We start from the raw sequence: 22,740 nt of genomic DNA, 5'->3' as shown, positions 1-22,740 counted from the left end.
AGCTAAATAAATCATCAATCAAAAACATGGGTAGTAGATATTAAACACAGGACTCATGTTGCTTGGCTTCACAGTTCCACTATCTTTCAGTATGTATAGACTAAATGTACAGGCCTAAATGAATGATCCTGAAGTTTTTTAAAGTTGGAACATGAAACCCTTCTCTTACTCAACATACGGTTCATCACTGTGTCCAACACTTAATTTTTTAAAAGTACAGAACTCCCCATGCACAGCCAGTATTTTCAGACAGGTGCTGATCGGTCGCAGGAACATATAAGGTGAATGTCAGAATTCTTCTGAATTATCTACTACTGAATTATTCTGATTTTCACTTAATTTTTTAAATTGTGTGTATTTGCTTGATCTGCTGGTATATTATGACACTTAGTTCATGAGCCTGTTTACCTCCTCCGATGCTATAGATAGAGCTCAAAGCTGTCCTGCCTGTAAGATATACACTGACTACAAGATGTCAAGTCATGTATCTATTCTCAGCTAAACCTGCTGTAGCCAGGGTGATACTGACAAAATGTCAGCCATGCTGGCCTCTCTTTTAACAGCCTTTCAACCCCTCACGGGTCTGAGATATTTCCGGCATGTAACCGATGCTTCTGCCGCTCCAGTTTTCTTTGTCCTGTGCACAACATGTGAGGAAACCCAATCTATAATCTATGGAACGCCTCTGTAATTTACTCAGACAACATATTCCCTTTTCCAACACCACACAATGACCCCTGCGATTCAGTTTCTTTCTCCTAGCCCACACCTGGCCCCCAGCAGCTTCACATTCAGCTACAGATGTCTTGCTTTTGTACCTCACACACACGCCCACAGCTCATCTAGGTCTCCATTTCGGAACCTCTGGTTTGTGTATGTGCCTTTTTTGTGCTTGTATATCCCAAATCCTCATGCCTTTCTCCTCATACAGCCTGTCTGGGAGTGTTAGGGGCTACAAGAAGAGGGGAATGTAATAGCCAGTGAGCCCTGGTGCCCTGTCAGCAGGGCTCAGCCTCAGAGAAGCCTGCCCATCACGGACAGCACCCACGACGGTGCAGATTACACCATTTACTGCAATAAGCCTGACAGATGGAGAAGTCAGAGATTACAGCAGCAGACTATTTCCACCATCTCTTAATGCAGCTGTAACCCTCATCTCAAGTTTCAGCCCGTAGCGGAATGAGCACACAGCGCTCCCTGGTGGTGAAACACTGAAACAACCACTTACACTTGTTTTTTAACGTTTTAATCTGATATTAAAACACATTACAAAGTCAGTATGCAAATACCCTCATTTGTTAAATTAAATTATTGAAATGCACAAATCTTGAACAGGTTTTTGCTGATGTGAGCGACAGCCCAAAGCATAAATTAATCCATGTTTGCACCTTAAATGGAGAGGCCCATCTCTTCAGTTTGGAAACTAATAAATATGACACTACTTTACAACTGTAAAATACAGGCATACCAAGTTTGACATTAAGTGTATATATATGTTTTTTTATATAATGACTTAAACAATCAGCCCAGTAGCTCATACTACATATGATACTGAGAGAAAGCAATAGATGATCAGAATAAAGTAAATAAATGGAGTTTGTGAATGAAATCAGAAAGTATGAAACCACTGAGGGAGTAAGTGCATAAGCAATTCAATTCCAGTGAGAAGGGTTCAGTCTGTTTCCATTTAACTATGCACAGAAAAACACTGCACGCCCAACAGTGTGGCCAAATTCTGAAGAAGTGTTGAGAGAGCAGGCATGGTTGCAAACATCTTTCTGTAGTCCTGAAAGGACGTCACACAGTGCAAAAACAATACAGCTTGGATGCGACACTACGACACAACATACAGTGCAATTAATCTCAGCCTCAAGTGACACCAACACTGTAACTGGTAATGAGTCAGTATAAGAAGATGTGAACTGACGAATCATCAGCACCATTAACTCCCTGCATGTAGACTTTACGGTTACAGTGCATTCTCTTGTCCTTGGGTTGTTCATGGAGGCTTCAAGGATCATTCTGGTTTGTTACAACTCAGGTATTTTTGTAGTCTTGGCCTTCGTTTCTATCTGCTATGATTAAATCACACTCACCAAAGTAATTGCTGAGATCTGGGAACACGGCAACATCGCTGCAATGAAAGATGATCAGACAGGTTGTTTAGCCATATTATCTAAACCAGGGTTGTCAATCTCACATTAAAATACAAGAAAATGTTAGGCTCTAAGTACGTCCAACTTTTGGATATATCATATAATTATTAATATAAATATAATTATAAATTATATAATCAAAGTTATATAATCATTACTCAGCTTTTTTGCCAAATCATATTCTTTCAGACACTCCATAGTCTGGTACTGGTCCAAGGTCTGTGGTTTGTAAACACTCTAAACTATGTAATTTGGTGGAAAAACTGAGAGTGAGTGCACCTGAAATTTTGGTAATAATCCCTAATTACACAAGAAAACTGTGTGAACACACTTCACCTTCTTCTCCTCTTTCAAATAAGATTGGATAACCTGGAAACTTGTTTACAACCCATTAGATCATCTGACCGCTGTGACTTCTTTTTAATGATGTCTCCATCTTCCCAGATCTCAGCGATGAACTTGGTGAGTGCAGTGTTAATATTTACAATAGAAATGATGGCCAGAACTATAAAAATAAGAGTTGTGATAAACCTGAATGATCCTTTAATTACAAAACAAACAGAAGCATACAGTCTAATCTTTGTTGTGATGCGTCTTTGTTTCAATAAAAATCAACAAGAGGTTGAGAGGAGCATGTACAGACACACCAAAAAGGAAAAATGTCTACCCTAGTGCTTGGTCTTAAGCCAAGGCAATTCATGGATTTGGAAATTCTGTGTATTTACAATTTCACAAGTCTGTGATAGTTCAGTCCATATCTGCCTGCTCTGGTGGGTAGAATAGGAGGTGTGTCTCATTTGACCTTGTTTTCTTCCTGAGTATTTTCTTCTATCACCACTATCTGTACACCTGACAACTGTCCGTTGGCGTCAAGCTGCAGCCCCTGAACCCCTTCAGTCTGCACTTCCTGCATTTGGCACTGTGTCTCCTCCCCCTCTGTGGACATCGCCACCTCCATCCCGCTCTGGACCACCATGGTGGCCCCGTCTCTCCCCGACTCCCCGGACAGCTGCAGCTCCATCACTCCCACCGCCTGCTCCACTGGAGCTGGGTTTATCTCAATGACCGTGTGCTCCTGGCCGGCCTCCACCTCGCCCTGCATCACCTCCTGTTGCACCAGCATGGTGCCGTCCACCACCTGGCCTTCTATGGGCACCACCTCTGCACCGCCAGCCTGCTGGCTCAGATGCACCAACTCTACAGGGCTCACCAGCTGGCTTGAGTCCTGCATGGCAGTGGTGCCCAGCAGCGTCAGGCCCGAGGACGGGTGCAAGGTGATGGTGTCGGCTTTTCCGTCTCCGGTCACCATGTAGCGGGTGAAGAGCTGCGAGCCGGCGGGGAGCAGGGTGACTGTGTTAGAGGACTGGGCCAGGGAGGCGATGGGCAGGCCAGCCATAGTGAACGGCTGACCCACAGAGGACAGTGAGATGGGGGACAGAACGGTGAACTGCTGAGGCTGCAAGGTGGTCTGCTGGTTGATGGGGGAGGTCAGGAGGGTGGTGGTGGAGGCGGGCCTCTGCAGACGAGGCCGCTTGGTCTGGCGCTTGGTGGGAGTCTTGTTTTTGGCAGGCTGCGGGCAGGACAGAAGAGCTCGCACCTGCTGCTGCTTCCTCTGTTCTTCCAACTGCACCTCCAAGTCTACACACACCACACAATACAGCACAGTGCTGAGAATGATGGCTGAGTAAATCAAACACTGATTTATAAGCATTACACGTATATTTTCAAGATTACATTTTGCACACCCTGATATTGATATTTGATATCAATATTCATCAGAGATGATGGGAACGTTTAACCCAGCAAATGTCAAGTCTGATCTCAAAGCATAAACAATATAAACTCAATAAAAATGTAATCTGCTCTTTTTCATATTTGTATTTGTATTCAAACACTCACACAAACACCTGACTACACAGTAGCCGGACACTGTCCCTAAAATTTAGGGCACTTTTCTACTTTGTATTATTCAGTTTGCCACAATAAAGCTCCAAAAAGTTGTGCATCTTCACTGTAATTTTTCATAACAGTCATTTCAGGTCACCGCAGCACACAATGACACATAATCACCTTTAATATGACTGATTAGCGGGAATTAAAATATTGAAACAAGTTTCTGTCTAATCCATTTTTTTCTGACCCAAATCCATGTCAGTAATCCACGAGCAGGTGGTACAGCACTAAGATATTTACATTTGTTCATATTCCACAGCAGAATGTGTTCATAAATACTGTACAATACAAACACTTGCAAGCATACATAATTCATATTGTTTCACAGCATTCTTAAAATGATCCGTCCCAGCGATTTCAGTGTGAGTGATGGAGGACAAAATGTACACTCCTTCTTCTGTGAAGTTCAGCTGAAGCTAATATGAGTCGTCAGAGAACACATGCAGTTGTTATCTTCCAAAATTGCAGTCTTTTTAGTATTAAATTCCTGCTTTGTGCTTCCATAGACTGCTGAGCCATGGTGGGATAACAGTAATACAAAGAGGGAATATGATACTAAAAAGACAGTAACTTTGGAGGATACCTACTTAATTTGTCTGACCCAGACCGCTTAAGCCCCATACTAGCTCTTGCTGAGCTTAAGAATTAACTTTTGCACGAAACGAGGACTGTAGATTATGTCCACCAACACTCAGACTGAAATCACTTTAAGAAAGGATTTCTTTGCAGCCAGGAGGCTGGAGGAATATTTATAGAGACCAATAACCATTTCAATGTATGTAGGGGTATGTAAGTTTTAAAACAAACTTGAAAAATGTGAACCTAACCTTCAGGATACAAGACACGCAAAATGTGTATTTGTACTTAAATTTAATGAAATTCCTCTATCATATTTATTATCTGGTTCACACGCTGTGTTTGGCAGTGTTTTAATCACACAGAGAAAAAAGGGGAACACTGCTCTCACCTGGGTATTTCCTTTGAGTTGTGTTTGACAGACATTAGTCTCATTAGTGCAACACTGAACCCAATGGAAACCAAAGCCATATGGATTTGTTGTTGTGTATGGCTTTAAGGTTGTCATCATTATTTATCAAAACTCCCCTACCATCCTCCATTTGGACTTACATGAGAAAGCTCAAAATAAACCATGCTATTTTAGGTGTTATTTTATGTTTAGTTTAACTGTTTGTCACAGTAAATGAGGTGTATACCTGCAGGTAGATACTGTAAAAGCATGGAGATTATGACGCAAAGAGAGCTTTGCTTATAGTGGCAAAAAGGCAAACAGGACATAAAAGACTGGCCTTATCCCAAATTCCTCCCTTGCTTACTGCTAGAGCTGCAACAATAAGTCAATTAGTCCATCAAGAGAAAAATAATTGGCAACTATTCTGACAATCAACTCATTTTTTTCAAGCAAAAATGCAGAAAATGTGCTGGTTTCAGCTTCTCAAATATGATGAATTAATGCTTTTTTGTCATACATGATAGTAAACTGACATATTTAGATTCTGGACTGTGGGTTGGACAAAACAAGACATCTGAAGATATCACGTTTGACTGTGGAAAATTAAAGTAATTTTTTACTATTTTCTAACATTTAATTTGCTAAATGATTCATCAATTAATCGAGAAAATAATTGGTAGATTAATTAAAATATTTCTGCATTTACATTTCGCTTTTGTGAACGTAATTACTGGTGAGTCATGAAACAGCGTCCTTTGTTATCAGTGTTCACTCTTTCCCAAGAACAACAGACTTAAAGAAACATGTGTGTGTGTGTGGAACCCTGTTTTTATCTGCTACTCACTGGAGAGGGTGCTGAGGATCTGCTCCTGGCTGGGATCAGTCTGCTGCCTCCTCTTCTCCAGAGTCTTCTTGACTGAGTCGAGCAGGCCGAACACTTGGGCGAGGTTACTGAGCACCGCCACCTCTACCAGACAGGAATCTGGGATCAGTGCGGCAATCAATCAAAGGGTCACTTGGTCAGTCAGAAAGGAGGAACAAATTCAGCTGTTGTAAACAATGAATCATTAGTCATTCAGTCATTATCGTTACAGAAGCCAACAGTAGCCATTCCCATCTGGTGTTGGTTTTCCATCCATCAGTTTCAAACAGCAGCTGAATTTGTTCTTCCTTTCCATTTGTTTCTCGATCATGCACCTTCGAACTAGCTCTAAGTCTTGCATATGTTCTGTTCTGATTATCAGAATTCCCAGCAGCCAGTGCACGGTAGCGTTGTAACGTACCTGTGTCCTGTAAGGTAGCCGACTCCCTGCGCTGCTGCACGTTGTTCAGCAGCTCCAGCAGCTCCGAGCTGATGTTGGTCACCACTTCACCCAGCAAACCCACGTCAGCGATGCCCTTCCAGAAATTCAGCGTATCCTCTGTGGACATGCAGACATCACACGCAAGTCTCAGTCACAGGTGTACTGTTCATGTTTATGTATGTATCATTTATAAGGGATGTAATGATCTCCGTTGGGGTGTGTGCTCAGTGACCTGAGATCTCGTTACATTCCCTCTTGTCTGCGGACTCCAGTGAGCTTGAGCTCCAGTCCAACTTCCCGCTCAGAACATCTGCTCTGTCCTCGCCGACTGTCCCGCCATTACCCAGAACCACCTGAGCTGCAGTTTACACAAGAGCACATACATTATGTTTACAACAGGGACACACGGACAAAAGAACTCAACAACTCCGCTGTCCAGTGGCTCCAGGATCTAAAACTGAGGGTCAGACTCTCAAGTCTTGGATGTTGGACAGTTTTTAAAACTACTTACCACACAATAAGCTAACTTAGACTTCAACTAACAATTATTTTCTGTCAATTATTTTCTTGATGTTTGGTCTATAAAATGTCAGAAAATGGTGAAAACTGTTGATCATCATTTGCTAAAGCCAAGGACGCAACCACTAATGTCTTTTTTTGTCTCGACCAACAGTCCAATACCCAAAGGTGACCATACCAAAGTGAAATGAATGGAAACCAATGGCTTCCTGTAAGGTAGCAAGTTGCACTGCTGGTTATGCACGCTTATACCACTTCCACTGAGAATTCTCATTTATGTTTTCAGATTGGCAGCTGTTTTTTTAACCAGAGAGTATAAAAGGATACATATGATGCGGGAGTTTGTTTGGCGCTGTGATTTAATGCACCAGTATTAAACTCCAGATAAATACAGCAACGGTGAAGCATAGCTAGAGCTTAGAACCAGGGTTATTTGTGTAACCAATCAAATAAAATAGATAAATAGCTTCTCAGTGAGAACCACATAAATGTACAGTATTTTCTGACATGTTTGATATTTGCATGAATCCTGACACAATTAGCTTTTCATCGGGCTATTCTTTGCCCCAACATCACCAATTACAATCATGGAAACTACAACTTTTCGCTTACATCAATGCGCTTTTATAGGGTTTAAAATACTGTGAAGCAGAGCTGGGGCTTACAAGAAGCTATGCTTAAAAAAAGACAGTAAAGATGCATCACAATGTAAGTTTAATAAGAAGTCATGATACTCCAGAATCAGCTAATGCTTGCATCAACAAGTCAAGCAACAAATAAGCTTTACCCTGCATGATGGAGAATCCTTTTTATATTTCTTATTATTAAGAGAACCACAAAATACAGCATCAGTTATCCAAAAATGGCTTCCACCAGTATTAAAATACTGCATACTTTGTTTTCTTTTCTTATCAAATAATTTGGCAAAAACCAGAAACAGGTTTCAGTGACAACGGGAATCAATAAGCCAAGTTGCAATTGAAAATAAGAACTGCTAACAATCTAAACAATACCCAGCCCTCGTGACTGCCTTTGTCAGCTAACATATCAGCCTAAACCTGACGTGTTCTCACCATGAGAGGATGTGGGTGTGGTAAGTCCGCTGCCATCTGGAGGGAACCGTGTATTGTTGATTAAGAGGTCAAACTTGGTGCTGCGACACGTGTTAGTACACAGTGTGCTGTGCTGGTAGAAGTCAAGCTGGCCTGAATCCATCATTTTTCTGAAGAGGAGAAATTAGAAAGGACATTGAAGAGTTCATAAACTGAAGAAGAAGGAAGAGTTTAGTTTGATTTGAAGCAAAACATGTTGTCATCATCAGTGCTGCCTCAGTCGTTTGAATCATTTATAACTGACAATCAATTTTTTATTCTTACTTCCTGAGCTGCCTCTAAGCATTTTAATGTACATGCATTTTATAGTCTAGAAAGCAAACTGCTTTTCTAACTCTACACTAATGCCTCTTGTCTTGCACTTGTAACTGTGAGGGCAATTGCATGAAGTAGAACAACTGATTCGTATGCAGGCCTTGCCCACACAAACAGCCTGTGGAGAAGAAATAAGCTCTTAGTAGAAAAAAATAGTAAGAGGCACATACAATCATCCCACAATGCACGCAGTGAAGTTAGATAGAATATTTAAAGCAACAGAGCCCCATTTAAACCAACAGAAACCTATGTCTGATATCAGGTAAATGAATCATAACTAATGAGTGAGATAAGAAATCTTTCCTACAGTGACAGTTGAGCAGTGAGTGAGCACTCACCTCAAATGTGTTGCTTAAATATTTAAAGGACTGGTTGACAATTTTTCAAGTTCAAGTACAGTCAGGAGCCCAAATGAATATTGAAACGGGTTTTTCTTGCTGTAATCATTAGAAGATCCCTTTATAATGCACTTACAATGTAAGGGATGGGGGCCAAAATCCACATTCTTCCTTCGGTGCAAATCAAGTAGATATCTTTCAATAGTCTTTTTAGTGCCAAAATTCCTCTTTTTGTTATTATACTTCCACTGCAGCTTCAGATACACTTTTAAATGCATTTTTACTCAAAAGGAGGACTGTGGATTTTGTCTCCCATCACTTACATTGAAAGCACATCTGAAGGAGATCTTTTAATAGCCAGCATGAACAGGAGGAATGGTTACAGAGAGGAAAAGCTCTTTCACTGTTCATATGGACACTTGGCTGTTGTTTTAAGACAGACTTGAAAAAATGTAACCCTTTCCTTTAAAGCTGCATTCATAGATATTTTATGGCCACTTGTGGCAGCAGAAGATGCTGGAAAGCTTATGTGGTTAAAATTGGCAAGCAATTACTAATTTACACATCCAGCTAACACAAAGCAACATTAGCATTTGTTCTTTAGGTGCTAAATGCTCCACTTTCTTCACCAGCTAGCGGCTAGCTTTGTCTGTTGTTTGGTGCTGGGAAGGTAGAGTACAATCGGTCTATTAAAGCTTTTTTTCCTGAAAACATCTGCATGTTGCTGCTGGAAACAAGGTTGATGAGAACAGTTTGTGGTGCAATAAACCAAAGAAATAAGCTAAAAGAGGCTAAATAACTCAGTAGAACTGAGGGGAACAGAAAAGTTTGGTGCAAATTCATCACTACAAGCGACACCTTTCACATTGCACATGGTCATTTGATCATCTGTCACTATAAAAAATGTATTAGTGCAGTTTTGAACTGATTTAGTGAAACCAGATTAGCACAGCTGGGATACACCACTGATTTTTGATGTCTTTAATTATCCACCTCCATTTCTAAAACAGTCTGCTCAAGTATTTGTTTTATCCCTGATATGGACACTTTTTTTCCCCTAAATATTCAATTTGTATCAGACACTGAACAGTATCATCAGTCAAACAGACTTTAGAGGTTTAATGAAAAGCCTAGAGTTGTTAATATAATCTAATTTACAGCTCAACAGTAATGGAATAATGCCAAGTTCACTCATGTGAAGCTACAAAGAATATTTCATCTTGTCATTGTTTTACATATTTATTCAAGGGGTCTGAGTCAGAAATTTCTCTTTTCATTAGTAGTAATACATATGCATGAGCTAGAGCACAGACTGTGATGATTACTAATTACAATGTTGTGTAGTGCAGCAAATCATCAATCAGAATATGGACATTTGAATTTGGACACTAATCCAAATGTAGTTCCCCCTCACCTTAGCATGACTCCACTCATCCTGATGGCTCTCTTCCAGTCTTTCAGAGTGGCTTTTCCAGAAATGTGCACAAACTGCTTTGGACTGATCAGCTGGTCTTCGTACTAGTGAAGAGAGTATTGGTTAAGTAACCTTGCTGAGTTTACTTGTACTGTAGATGTGAACACAAAGAAGGTTAACACCAGAGAACACTAAAAGCAAAATGAGAATCATATATCAGGGTTGGACTGATGTTGGTTTGCTTATATTGGCCTTTTATTTAAAATAAGATTCCTGCTCTTCAAATGTAGTTTAACTAATCCAGGCTAACATGCGATCAGGCTAAAATAATACTGTAATTTCTCATGCAATAATTTTGATTCTTCGAAAGACATTTGTGGATTGATTTGTTAATCAGATGAATTTATTTTATTTTATTTTGAAATAAAGACAACAGGAGTCGAGAGTTAAAACTGGGATCAGCATGTATAATTGGACAGACTTTTGGAGATACAATTTGTTCTGTATTTGGTTTTTAACAATTGTAAAATGTGACACATCTTCACTCAAAATATACATATGGATAAGCCTTTGAAAACCAATATCAGCAGAACCTTGGTGCAGTTGCCATTTTACTACTATATGGATATAAAAAAACCATGAGAAATACCAACCTTCACACATTTTACATTGATTCCCGGGCACACAAATTTCTTCACTAGCAACACAGCTTTACTGTCACCACATGTTATGGGAATGCCGATTTCAACGTCGTCTCCCTCGGTATGTTCTTAAAGAATGAAAAGATACAAACACCCCTTAAACATGAGTATACTGGGGGGACTTTGCACAATCTATGCATCTCTCAAGATGTAAAAACATCATTCGGACTCTCTTACTATACCTGGATGTGCTTCAACAGCCATGACAGCTGCATCTGTTTCAGCAGATTCATCTCTGAAAAGAAAAGTTTGTATTTTTTTTTAATCATAATGTCTACTAGGTAGTTTAGAGGATGGTGTAACACCACTTGAACCAAAAAAAAAATCTATTTTGCAGTACTCTTTGACCCACTGTAATTAAAATATAATATAATAAACTGTACTCTCAGTCTAGGTCTTAGCCAAAACCTCAGTCTCCAGTAGGTTACATACCCGGCGGTGATGGGCTGGAGCTGGAGGATGACCTGGGTCTTATTGGGGTCATCAGAGTCACCTTCACCATCAGCCTTCACCATCACCACCTCCCCCATGGACACTGTGACCTCGTCAGTGGTCGCCATCACGCTCAGAGTAGACTAGAATGGGGGCCCACTTTTATATAGCTATCCGGGAGTTTGTTCATCTGAAAATGGATGGATATATAATATTAAAACATGCAATGAAAGATGGATTAAAGTCAAATTTACCCTCACAATTCAACTGAGGCAAAATTAAGTGAGCCTGAAAACTGAGAAATACATTACACAAAGAAACAGGTGGATTCACAACCCAAATCTGGTTTTAATAGCCTTCGTACCTTTAGATGGCTAGTTAAGTAGCTAATGTTACCTAATTAAACTGACAGTTTTAACCAAAGTGTAAAAATATACGTTAAATGCAAGCATTTTGGTTGAATTAAAAAAAATAAAAAGTAATACAATTAGCGTTAAGAGTTGTTAGCCAAATTCTAACGTGGACAGAGCCATAAAACAAATTTCATTTAGAAATGTGTCATTTTATCGTTAACGTTGTCTTGCCAGCTGAGAAACACTTTACACCAACACTTAACTTACAATATGACATAACGTTAATGCAATGTCCACTGTGGGTTAATTGTTTCAGTAAAATTTCATTTTTCAAGAAAATGGTTCGCATTGCTCTTTTTCCATACCCAAGAACCAACTAATGCGAGCATTATTATTTAGGTTAATATACAAAAATATTACTTTTAACGGTTCCGCAGTGTGCATATAGGGTTACATTTATCATGAGATCATAATGATCGGGAATTGTTTCTATGGCAGTGCAGCCTCACTTTTTAAACTGTCACATTTCAGAGCAGAGTGTAACATTAGCATATTGGGGAATATAAACTGCGCTTTTGCGCGCTTTATGGGGGATGCTAACTGACATGGTTTGAGTAGACCATTCACAGTTACACTGGAGCTAAATCCATCCGTACAGTTGCAGCTAAATTACTCTATTTGACAAAGTTAGGTGGGTATCAGGACCGCGGCGGGCAGCTGACTGCTTTTCGCCGTTGAGATCCTCACAGCTACTCAGGCTAGGCTCGACGGTAGCCATTATGGCTAACGCAAAAGGGCGTAACTTGACGTGTGGGAATCTGGACAATATTGTGAACTATACTGTCCGAGAGACGGGTAAAGCTGTGCATTTACAGTGTGACGATTACGTGCCGCTTGTCTATGAACCGTACGTCCCTTCGTAACTCTGCATTTTAACTCTCCGCTCCCCCTCAAAATGACGTCTCCCTGTGCGGCGGCACGTACAGCAAACAACGGCACGGCGGCGGCGGCGCTGCCCCTCCATTCTGTACGAGCCTGGCCGGGCTGAACCCCCTCCGAAACATACCCGCATCCCACCGGCTCAAACTGCCGTTCATGTCGTAAGAGGCGCTCGCATTTTACGACCAAATATATTGAAAATCACATAGTGAGAAATTAGCTCGTCCTTACCGTTTTATGAAGAGAAACGCATCCCTAGATTGTGAAGAGCTGTAGCGCATGCGCAGTTGGCTGATATATAGCTTGACTTCCTGCTGAACAGCGCTCGCCTTGTTTTCAAACTGTGACAAAAAATCAACTGGAATACACTTAAACGACGGTGAATTAAGTAACTTTCTTACCAATATGATGGCGAAGACTTACTTCACGTTTGGTTACACTTTCTGTATAATATACTTTATTTATTTATTAAGCTACATGTCGTAGTTTGTGCATGTCAGAGCTTGTATCTTCATTTGTGTTTTCGTCGTCGAAATGATGTTAAATTTGAATACATTATAACGCAGTTTGAATACTGACACATAAGGCAATAGCTTTGACATTTATCCTAAAACTCAGGCTCCTGAGCAAGTGTACATGTGAATGACTTGTTTTCAACTTTTAAAGCAGGCGGTTTTTACCTACTTCACTCCTAAAATAAGTTACCTACCAGTTAAACATTTTGAAAATCAATGAAAGTTCGTCATGGAAATAAATATCCGAAGCTATAACGTGCGTTTATTTTGAGTCTTTACTGAAGCTTTGCCCAAATGTAGTGGGAATTTTGATTTCTGAACCACCAACGTTCTTCTCATATCCGTATTTCAGATTTTTAAATCGTTATTCCTATGGTAATTTCCTTTCAAACATATTGAAGACGGGGCGCCAGGACAAGTGATCACTAGCAGCCCCTGGGTTAAAAATTGTGCTTCCGAAATCTCTTGATGTCGATTCCGCAGGAGGAGTAGATTTCTCCACCCCTCCTGTGCTAAGTACAGCAGAAGCCCTTTTTAACGAAGTACTTGAACACCTCACTTCCTGACCAACAGTAACATGTCCCTCACTCAGAGGTGCTTGAATATCAAAATTACCTCTGATTAGTGGTGTTTTATGATACAGTGTATAATATCAATACAGCACAACAACTAGTATTTCACATAATGACTCATTAGTCAATAACCGTCTAAATTTGAGCGTATTTGGATGTGCGGGTTTACTGTCTAAGAGCATGATGGGTAAAAAAAGGCGGAGTCACCTCATCAGGTTGGCTCTCATTGGTTGCTACTACTGCTGCGTTCAGGTAATGTAGGCAGAATGATGAGGTCCTAGAAAAACAATTTACTGTTGGTTGACAGGTTTCGTTCAAAATGAATATGAAGTTACCATGACAAACGTTTTCGTCTATCATTCATTCATTACATCTGGCTGCTCTCTCTCAGTCCGCCTCACATAGTTAATTCATATCAAAGATCATGAAAAAGAAAAACAGACACAGGGCCATAGCCAAGAGCTTAAAAATTACTTTTAAAGAAGAAATAGAAAAGATGTAAATTTATGAGAAGAAATACCAAATTCCTTCATCACATTTGAATTAAATTGTACATTTGTAGTCGAATTTAAAGACATGTAGTCTAAATTATTATTTATTCTAAATGTCAGAATTAGCCTTCAAAGCCAACAATATGTAATATGAGTTTAAACCCTGAATTCTCAGACAATACTGACGACATGCATGACCACAATGTCCTAAATGGTGGCTTTATGACCCTGTACGTATGCTGTGGAAACACAAAGCAGCAAGGAATTCATGTTAAAAACTTTTATTTTTTAAACTGTTAATCGCATGTTATATTAAAATATTATAAACATATTACTGTTAAGTGATAACAGTGTAATTTATTGTGAAATATTAAAGTTAATGTGAAATCCTGGAGTCTACTGTGTTGATATAGGCTACTGTCATTACAAATATAAAACACTTTTCATTTCTATGACATACTTTTTTACCTCCTCCTCCATTGCACCTGATTGTCTCACTATCTATATGCTACATCTAACATTTATATCTATATTTACATCTATGTACTACATCTAACATCTATACACTACATCTAACATCTATACACCACATCTGACATCTCTATACTACATCTAACATCTATATCTACATCCAACCTGGCTAATGTAACATGTTTTGATTTATATATATATGGCACACCTGGTATGGTCCCTGTAATAACAGGACTATTTCCAAATCTTTAACTTATTCACCTTAAATAAATCAAAACAACCAATCTAGGTCATAATGATCCTCCTTCAATCTGTCAGAAGAGGGCGCCAAACTCTCGTTAAAAAAAATACAGCCAATCCAAACACTTTTCAATGGACATCTATTTATTTTTTTAACCAATCAATAAAATCACATCAAATAAAAGGCGAATCCCTTATACACAATATATAAAATAAATAACATTTATTTCATAAAGCTGTGGAATGTGACCATGGGGCTTAGAAGCTGTACAGTTTTGTGCTAAGCACCGTCTTGCAGGCCTTACAGCTGCTGATGTATAGAAGCCCTATCAGCAGGTTGGTTTGATCATTATAGAGCTGTATACACCAGTGGACAACATGAAACATACCATTAAAGGCATAGTTCAACATTTTGGGGGACGTTTGCTTCTTCATTTTCATTCTGAGAGAGTGGTGTCAATCTTCTCATCTCACTATCAGAAAGAAAGTTCATTAACAAATTCACCAAAATGTTGAACTACTCCTTTAAGATTAGAACAAGCGAGAGGCTGGAATTGGACTGAAGGTTGGTTATGGTCACCATCATTATAATCATCATTACTCAGGATGGTCACTGTTTATGCATCTACACAGTCTTAAAGATTATATATGCTGTTGTAAATGTTGTATTTTAATTTTTTTTTTTTTTATCATAGTTGGATATAGAGGCGTCTACTAATGGTTGATGAAAAATAAGCTTATTTCTTCCCATTGAGTCCGTCTTTCAAAATGCGATTTCTTCTTCTCGTCTTTCCAGCGTTGTCCTTTCAACTAAAGCAGTGCTCTCCAATGCTGTGAGGCTGCCATCTTCACGCCGAGCAGTGCAACGGTCCCTTCTAATGTGCAGTGCTCAGGAATGGAAATCATGCTCACTGGAGAACAGTTTTCTAACAACACAATATTAACATACAAATTCAAACAATATAGAATATAACCCTGTTCAGATGAGAGACAAAAGTGAGAAAGGAAGTTGCGGTAACACAGTCAGACTGGCTGTCGAACAGTAATTTGGGATGTTTCTCAATTCCGAGCAACAACGTTAAGCTAGATTTCAAGGCCTAGCAACTCTATGATGAAGCCCTCATCTGCACAAAGAACATGAAATGCTAATATCTGATTGTCAAACAAACAAAAACGTATAGTGTATAAAGTAAACTGTATTTAAACCTGGCTATATGAGGAAGAATACCATTTTTTCTGAATCTGTAGCGAAAAATAAAAAATAAAGGGATGGTGCATGTGTTTTAATATACATTCCTTCCCAAATACAAAGCTGCATTTGCCTTTGTCAACTCAAAGAACAATGACAGTTCAGTCTCATAGGAACTGAAATGAAAAACGTAAAAATGCATAATCTCCAGGTTGCTGTTTGCAGTGTGTGAACAGATGTTCTGGTGAGATGCTGGTGAAAGGTGAGTGAGCAGTGGGAGGACAGGTGAGTTCCCAGGCTAAATGTAAACAACAGATTATGAATGTCTGCAATCAAAAGCCTCTGAAGACTTGAAAGCACACATCATCATCTGTGTTAAAGGTACTTACTGCTTGGAAGTCATGTGTGCAGACATGCATGCATCATAAACGCAGCTCACTGCTCAGAACCATAAGCTGACCGTCACAGGCTCCGTTGCAGCTGCTTATATTGGTGTCACAAGTCGCTAAATCCAAAATACTCTTACTCAAGTAAAAACTAAAGTTACGTTCATGGTATGTCAACATAACTTAACAGAGAATTTCAGCAACCTGAAGTTGAGTTAGCTCTGTACCGATCTTCTCATCTCACTCTTGGAAAGAAAGAAATAGTATTTATTTTCCAAAATGTTTGATTATTCTTTCAAGGCCTTGAATTTTGTTGTCTATATAATTGCTATAGAAGGAAATATGTAAACTGGAAATATGGGTGTGCAATTGTTTCATATCTAGTTCCTTGAACTGACTGTAATAACCATGTTAAAAATAATGCTACTTAATGTTTGCAGTGTATGCTGCCATGTTGATGTGACATCAGGAACCAGTGTCTAAGAAATCTCAGGGGTGACAAATGTTCTTCTTGGAAGTCAGAGTTGGCATCCATCATCAGCTCAGGCCTGAATGGAATATTATTTTTATGGTTTGAGATATGAACAAAAAGAAATAGCTGTTTGATTAAGCTACAAACAGCTTTTTTGTTCAAATCAAACTCAAACTCCTCTTTGCTGTTAATCAAACACATCTTCACTAACACTGATGATGTCATTAAAGGTCTGATAACCAAGAGGTGAATTTCTGACACACTTGATGTCTTGATCCTGTCGATGCTATAAAACAAATACCTAAATGGGACCACCTACCCTAATTACAATGGCCTATCTTTATGTATACACCTTAACTAGAAATAATCTATATCTTTTTACAAAAAACATTAATCATCTCTTCACAGAATGATCAGAAAGTCAGTTTGGCGAGAGTGCACATACAGCTTACAGTAGCAGGAGGAGCACATTGATTTCATATGGTGACACTTATTGTAGAGTGCACTGTGTCTGTTCACACTATCAATTAAGTAGCTTTCAGTGACCTTTTAGCTTTCATCTATAGATTTCACTATTATTTACAATATTACAGTCACAAAAAAATTTCAGGCAAAGCATCACACAAACTTTGACAGGTAGAGACCCACAACAGTGCCATATGAAATGGAAGTGATGCCAGACCACAGCAAGTTATAGTCCATGTACCTTCAGTATATTCGGTAGTCCATTAACTCCACAGCTGTGAAAAGGAGTATTGGCTACACTCTATGCATCAAAGCCTGATCACCTCTGCATGCTTTCTGTGTTTCCTGAACCTAACAAGGCCCAAAACAGCTCGGCTCATGCTACACCACATGGATTTAGAGATACAATTTGCTTATAAGATACACATGGGGATGTACACTGGCCCCCTTGTTAGAAAAGAATCCCAGTTGTCAGTAGAAGCCACACAGAGAGAGGGCATGAAGCACGGGGTGAGGAAGTGATGGGTGGTGATATCATGGGTGCTGAGCCTGAGTGACTTGGTTTCGACGGACGGCTGTGAGACGAGGTGAGCTGTTGGTGGGACAGGACAGTGTTTCGGACAGAGAGCGTTCTCAGTCAGCAGTGGCAGCTCTTTTCAGCGGTCGCAGCAGCTAGTTCCTCTTCGTCCTCAGCCGGGTAAAGGACCTTGGCGGTGAGGCCGCTCTTCACCCCATCCCAGCCGTCGCGGGTGACGATCTCCCCCATCTTCATCAGCTCGTAGATGTCTCTGGTCAGCAGCTCGAAGGCCCGGTCCACATTGCTGTTGCACTTGGCTGACGTCTCCACATAGCGGATGCCCAGCTCGGCTGCGAGCTGTTCCGCCTCGTCCCGGCTCACCTTACGATCCTTGTTGAGATCGCTCTTGTGGCCGATGAGGATGTAGACCATGTGATGAGGCAGGATGTGCTCACTCACCTCCTTGTGCCATTCCCTCACATGGTCAAAGGTCTTGCGATTGGTGAGATCAAAGACTAGCAGCCCCCCCACAGAGTTACGGTAGTATGATGTTGTGATGGACCTGGTGGGTAGACAGATTGATGACATGTTAGTAATTCAAGGCAAAACGATCTTGACTTAGCATTTCTGAACATCTTGGAAAGTTTAATGAACACATGACTTGTTATCAAAGGCTTTCCACTATCCTGAAACCACTGTAATTAAGCTTTAGACCTGCTTTTCTCTAGTCTCAAGTCAGTTGAGACAAAGCAAGTTTCAAGTCAAGTCCTTATCCAACCTCAAGTGATACAAGAAAAGCCCGAGTCAAGTCTCACATCAGTTAAGACAAGTCCAAGTCAAGTCTCAAGTCTTGTCGAGATAAGTCTCTAGTCTGTTCTGAAGTCAGTCGAGACAAGTGTTAGTCAAGTATCAAATCAGTAGAGGCAAGTCCAAATACAGTCTAAGGTTTTGTCAAAGGAAATCAATTTTCACGTCATTCAGGACAGGTCACAAGACAAGTCAAGTCACAAGGCTTCATAAGCAGCTTGCTGGTCAAGCAGCAAGTCTGACAACTAAGCTGGCGACTAAAAAGTCCCTTCAATGCATAGGTATAATAATTAAATATTCCGTGTGTGGCCATGCAAGTCTAATCTGCCTTGTGTCTTACCTATTTATTTTGTTCTGGGAGGTCAAAACCTGAGACTTGAATGTTTCTGAGTTGAAGTCTCAAGTCATGTCTTTAAAGAGCAAAGTCTCAAAGTAAAATAATGTGCAAGTTGAGTCATATGACCTCATTTTTGTGACTCAAATCTGTCTCAACACAGCTCTGATAAGATCCATATTCTCCTTCACCATACTCATAAGCAACCAGAACTTACTCAAAATGACACACGCTGCCAGGATGATTGCACTGTTTTCAATAGATTTAATGTTTGGCTGTCCACATAGGAAAGTAGACCAACGCTTTGTGAATTGTGTATGTCTTCTGTGTCCCACCTTCTTTAAGCACTGACCATGTACAGTACAAGACATTGCCTCAAAATGTCAAAAATGCAGGAGCTGCCTTTAGGTCTTCATCCCTTCAGTTAATATAGTGGTTTGGTGGTGTATATTACATTGCCTTGTTGGGGATGAATTATGGCACTGCATTGAAATGATTTCAATTACCACAAACCAGATCGTAAACACTGGGTCCTCTGGGGCCCCTAAACATCTAGGGCCCCAGAGTTGTTGCCTGCTTTGGCCTAGCCTTTACACACATACAGTACATACACATGCCCTGATCCGTGCAAATGGTGGCTTTAAAAATTGCTGATTGATTTCACAAATGCTTGTCATAGTCAGATCCATTAAGGCAGAAGTGAAAGACTCGAGTGTGGTGAAGCCTGAAGGAAAACACCCTCTGAAGCTCACACTTCAAAAGGGAAAGCAGATCTAAAAGCGGAGCTGCTTCTCCAGACAGAGAAATGCTTTATAGGAAATAATCCATGACAGCAGAAACACATGAGACAGAACAAGCAACAGGGCAAATGAATGAAAAAAAAACAAAACAAGATTTAGATTTAGAGTTGTCATCCTAGTGTTGCCCTGAGCCTGTGGAGTCTGTGAGTATCTCAGGGAATCAAACTGGGGCCTAAATATGAGGAGGCTGCCCATCATCCATGAATGAATGCAATGATGCAACTCGATATATAGGCTACTGTTTTTACACGGGCCAGGGCATCATACAGTAAGATCGAGGCCTTTGTAGCCTAATCTTCCCCTGACCCTTTTCTCCACTGTCTGCACTAACTTCATTACATCACAATGAGGGCGGAAATGGCTTGCATTTAATTCAGAGGTTTATATATTCAAAAAGCAGCCAAACACGACAGCGATGTGAGGCCTCTCCATTATTTAACGTCAAATCCACTCGGTTGAGAATGATCGTCATATTCTAATTCAGAAACAGTTTGTTTTTTTGTTTTTTTAATAAAAGCAACATTTCTTCTGTTTCATACCTGAATCGTTCCTGGCCAGCAGTGTCCCAGAGCTGAAGCTTGATTTTCACCCCGGGCTCGATATCAAGCGAGCGGGCATAAAAATCCACCCCGACCGTCGGATCCGCCACATCGCTGTAAATTCCGTCCGTGAAGCGCTTCAGCAACGACGACTTCCCCACTGTTGAATCCCCGAGTAAAATGATTCTGAACTGGTATTGCCACAAAATATCCATGGCATGACTAGAGGGGGATACCAGCGGAGTGTGTGTGTGTGTGTGTGTGTCAAACAAAGCCCTGTGCGCGGCGTGTTTACATGAAGCCCGGCTGCTGCTGCTGCTGCTGCTGCTGGAGCACAGAGCGACCGCAGCACTCGTGATAGATTTACCTATGCTATGCTACACGGGTTATCACTACTATAAAACCTGCTGCAGCAGTGAATGAAGCAATTGTATGTTGTGAAAGAGTCAGAGATAAGCCTTAGCGGGATAGTATGAGCCGTAAGAAAACAGAATTAAGCTTTTCGTAGCTGTATAAGCTCTATTACATATAAGTCAGCTGCTTATTTTTCCAGTAGGAATGTCAACGTTAATTGGTAGCTTTAAAACAGGCACATGTATACAGGGAGGCTTTTCTCAACCTTGTGTGAAATTCTAGCACTACTTGAATAGTGTCGCCATGGCCATGCAAGAGCAATATTTCGCAACTGTTTATTTTAAGTATGACACTGCACTGTTATCTCAAAGCCACAAAGCGTCAGGAAGTAGGTTGCTGTCCGTGGTTCTGAAGTAGGTTAAAGGCTTCAGTTAAACTACAGCAATGGCATATTGAATGTACAGTATATTTAAGTCTGTATACATTAAATTCTGCTTTGTATTTCGCCATGAAAACTGGGCGTTAAGTGAAATATCAAAATCTCTATATTTGTTTTAACCTATGAGTGAATAAACCAACGTGGCTTTCTAAAACTCCTTTCGAACTACACATCCCGTCATGCAAGTGGACCATGTGAGCTCTGCAGGCCAATCAGCAGGCTGCTGCTCGGCGCTAGCGTATATAACAGCACGAGACTCTCTTTTCCGCCTCTTCGCTCTAAAGTCTTCGATGAGGAGGGAGTGGAGCAGACAGAGAGTTTCGGTGAGGCCTCAGCTTCTCTTGTGTTTTGACTCGAAAGTAACATTTACATTTATATTAGTTTGTTACACTTTGCTTTTATGGCTTTTTAAGACTGGGAGTTATGAATGTTTTCGCGAAATTGTTGGTTAGTCGGGACAATACAAGCTAACGTTTGCTAATTTATGCTACAGTAGTCATGAGGGCTCATGTACGTTAATGCTTTAATATAATTAACACCAGCATTACATTTTATGAAACAAGCCTGCATTGCGCGGGCTTGTTTTGCATTAAAGTTAATGTTTGATATGTTTAAGTTGGGTTGAACGCGCCATGTAACGTTAGCTTCATATTAGCTGAATGCGTATGAACCACGTGGCGTGGTCTCTGTCAACCCTTCCATGAGGAAAATACTTAGCAAATGCACCTTCAGGAAGACTAATTTTAATTCAACACTAATGAGTTTTGAAGCTGAAGTATCTCCTCCCGGAGAACTTAACTAGGCGATGCCCTCAAGTTCTTCATTATTTTTTGGACTCCGTAGAATTGCAATAATGTGGAGCACTAAAACGTTAATTTCGTGTAAGTTAGTTGACCTGGTGACATTACTTTTTGGGAAGCTTTAGTTTGTAATATGTTCTACCCTTTTCTTAAAAGTACACTTTATAACACGTTTATTTTCATCTAATGACATATGAGCCTTGTAAAGCATTCATTGACTAACGTTACCTTAATTTTCTCTTTCAGAAGCAAACAGTAATCGGGAGTGCAGTCTGTCGTCTTTGCCATGGACATCAGTATAGCGCACAAGTAAGTGTTTTCCTGGACCTTTATAACCGCTGATTTTTCTACAATAGGCACCTATCGAAGCCGTTCATGCTCTCATGTAGCAGTGAACGGTCAACAGGATGCCGAGATGAACACTTTCACCGACGGTCGCTGTTCAGTTTGAAAATAACTGCTCCAGCAACATTTAGGGGAAGGACATTTGGACAAAATCATTGGGTTAATGACTGACCAAGCCTATAAGAATGATCAATGTCTTAACAGTTTACTCCTGTCTTTCTGCAGGTTTTGGATAATGTTGAAGCTGGAGTGTCAAAAGATGAAATGGACCACATCACATGCAGGTAACTTCACCATCCACATCTTAAATACAACATTCCTGGCTGTGATGACAAACTTGCCCTCACTGAGATCAGTCTTGATTGAGACATTTATTTTACTGAGCCACACTTGCTAAAATGAAGTTTTTAAGGATGTAACAACAGATTTTTAAAACCTGACATTTCTGCTCCCTTTTTAGGTGATCCTCATGGCTGAAATGGCAAAAATGGACTGGAT

The 22,740-nt window shown here is 40.2% G+C and overlaps 2 protein-coding genes and 2 non-coding genes across 6 annotated transcripts; 1 reads left to right on the top strand and 3 right to left on the bottom strand.

The window, feature by feature from the left end:
• Positions 1–1,224: 1,224 nt before the first annotated feature.
• Positions 1,225–12,839, bottom strand: gmeb1 (glucocorticoid modulatory element binding protein 1). 3 transcript variants are annotated; one of them, XM_044335961.1, is made up of 10 exons: positions 12,738–12,839; positions 11,215–11,404; positions 10,965–11,017; positions 10,735–10,850; positions 10,082–10,185; positions 7,976–8,124; positions 6,616–6,741; positions 6,363–6,500; positions 5,924–6,061; positions 1,225–3,794 (listed from the first exon to the last, which is right to left on the bottom strand). In XM_044335961.1, the coding sequence occupies exons 2-10, from the start codon at positions 11,340–11,342 to the stop codon at positions 2,950–2,952; spliced, it is 1,797 nt and encodes a 598-aa protein (XP_044191896.1). In that variant the 5' UTR covers positions 11,343–11,404; positions 12,738–12,839; the 3' UTR covers positions 1,225–2,949. The 3 variants fall into 3 exon arrangements, with proteins under 3 accessions (XP_044191896.1, XP_044191898.1, XP_044191897.1); XM_044335963.1 differs by having other exon boundaries at positions 5,924–6,046; XM_044335962.1 differs by lacking the exon at positions 12,738–12,839 and adding an exon at positions 12,552–12,622.
• A 584-nt stretch (positions 12,840–13,423) lies between these two features.
• LOC122970586 lies at positions 13,424–13,557 on the bottom strand. The gene has a single exon (XR_006399266.1). It is a non-coding gene; the product is annotated as a U11 spliceosomal RNA (small nuclear RNA).
• Positions 13,558–15,235: 1,678 nt separating this feature from the next.
• rab42a (RAB42, member RAS oncogene family a) lies at positions 15,236–21,185 on the bottom strand. The gene is made up of 2 exons (XM_044335699.1): positions 20,305–21,185; positions 15,236–18,386 (listed from the first exon to the last, which is right to left on the bottom strand). Exons 1-2 carry the CDS (start codon positions 20,517–20,519, stop codon positions 17,945–17,947), a joined length of 657 nt encoding a protein of 218 aa, XP_044191634.1. The 5' UTR covers positions 20,520–21,185; the 3' UTR covers positions 15,236–17,944.
• Positions 21,186–22,249: 1,064 nt separating this feature from the next.
• LOC122970591 lies at positions 22,250–22,386 on the top strand. Its single transcript, XR_006399271.1, has one exon. It is a non-coding gene; the product is annotated as a small nucleolar RNA SNORA16B/SNORA16A family (small nucleolar RNA).
• The last annotated feature ends 354 nt before the right edge of the window (positions 22,387–22,740 follow it).

This window comes from Thunnus albacares, chromosome 19 (assembly GCF_914725855.1).
Source record: "Thunnus albacares chromosome 19, fThuAlb1.1, whole genome shotgun sequence".
Lineage (NCBI taxonomy): Eukaryota > Metazoa > Chordata > Actinopteri > Scombriformes > Scombridae > Thunnus > Thunnus albacares.
Note: the sequence above shows the minus strand (reverse complement) of the source record. Positions and strands in the feature narration are given on the sequence as shown.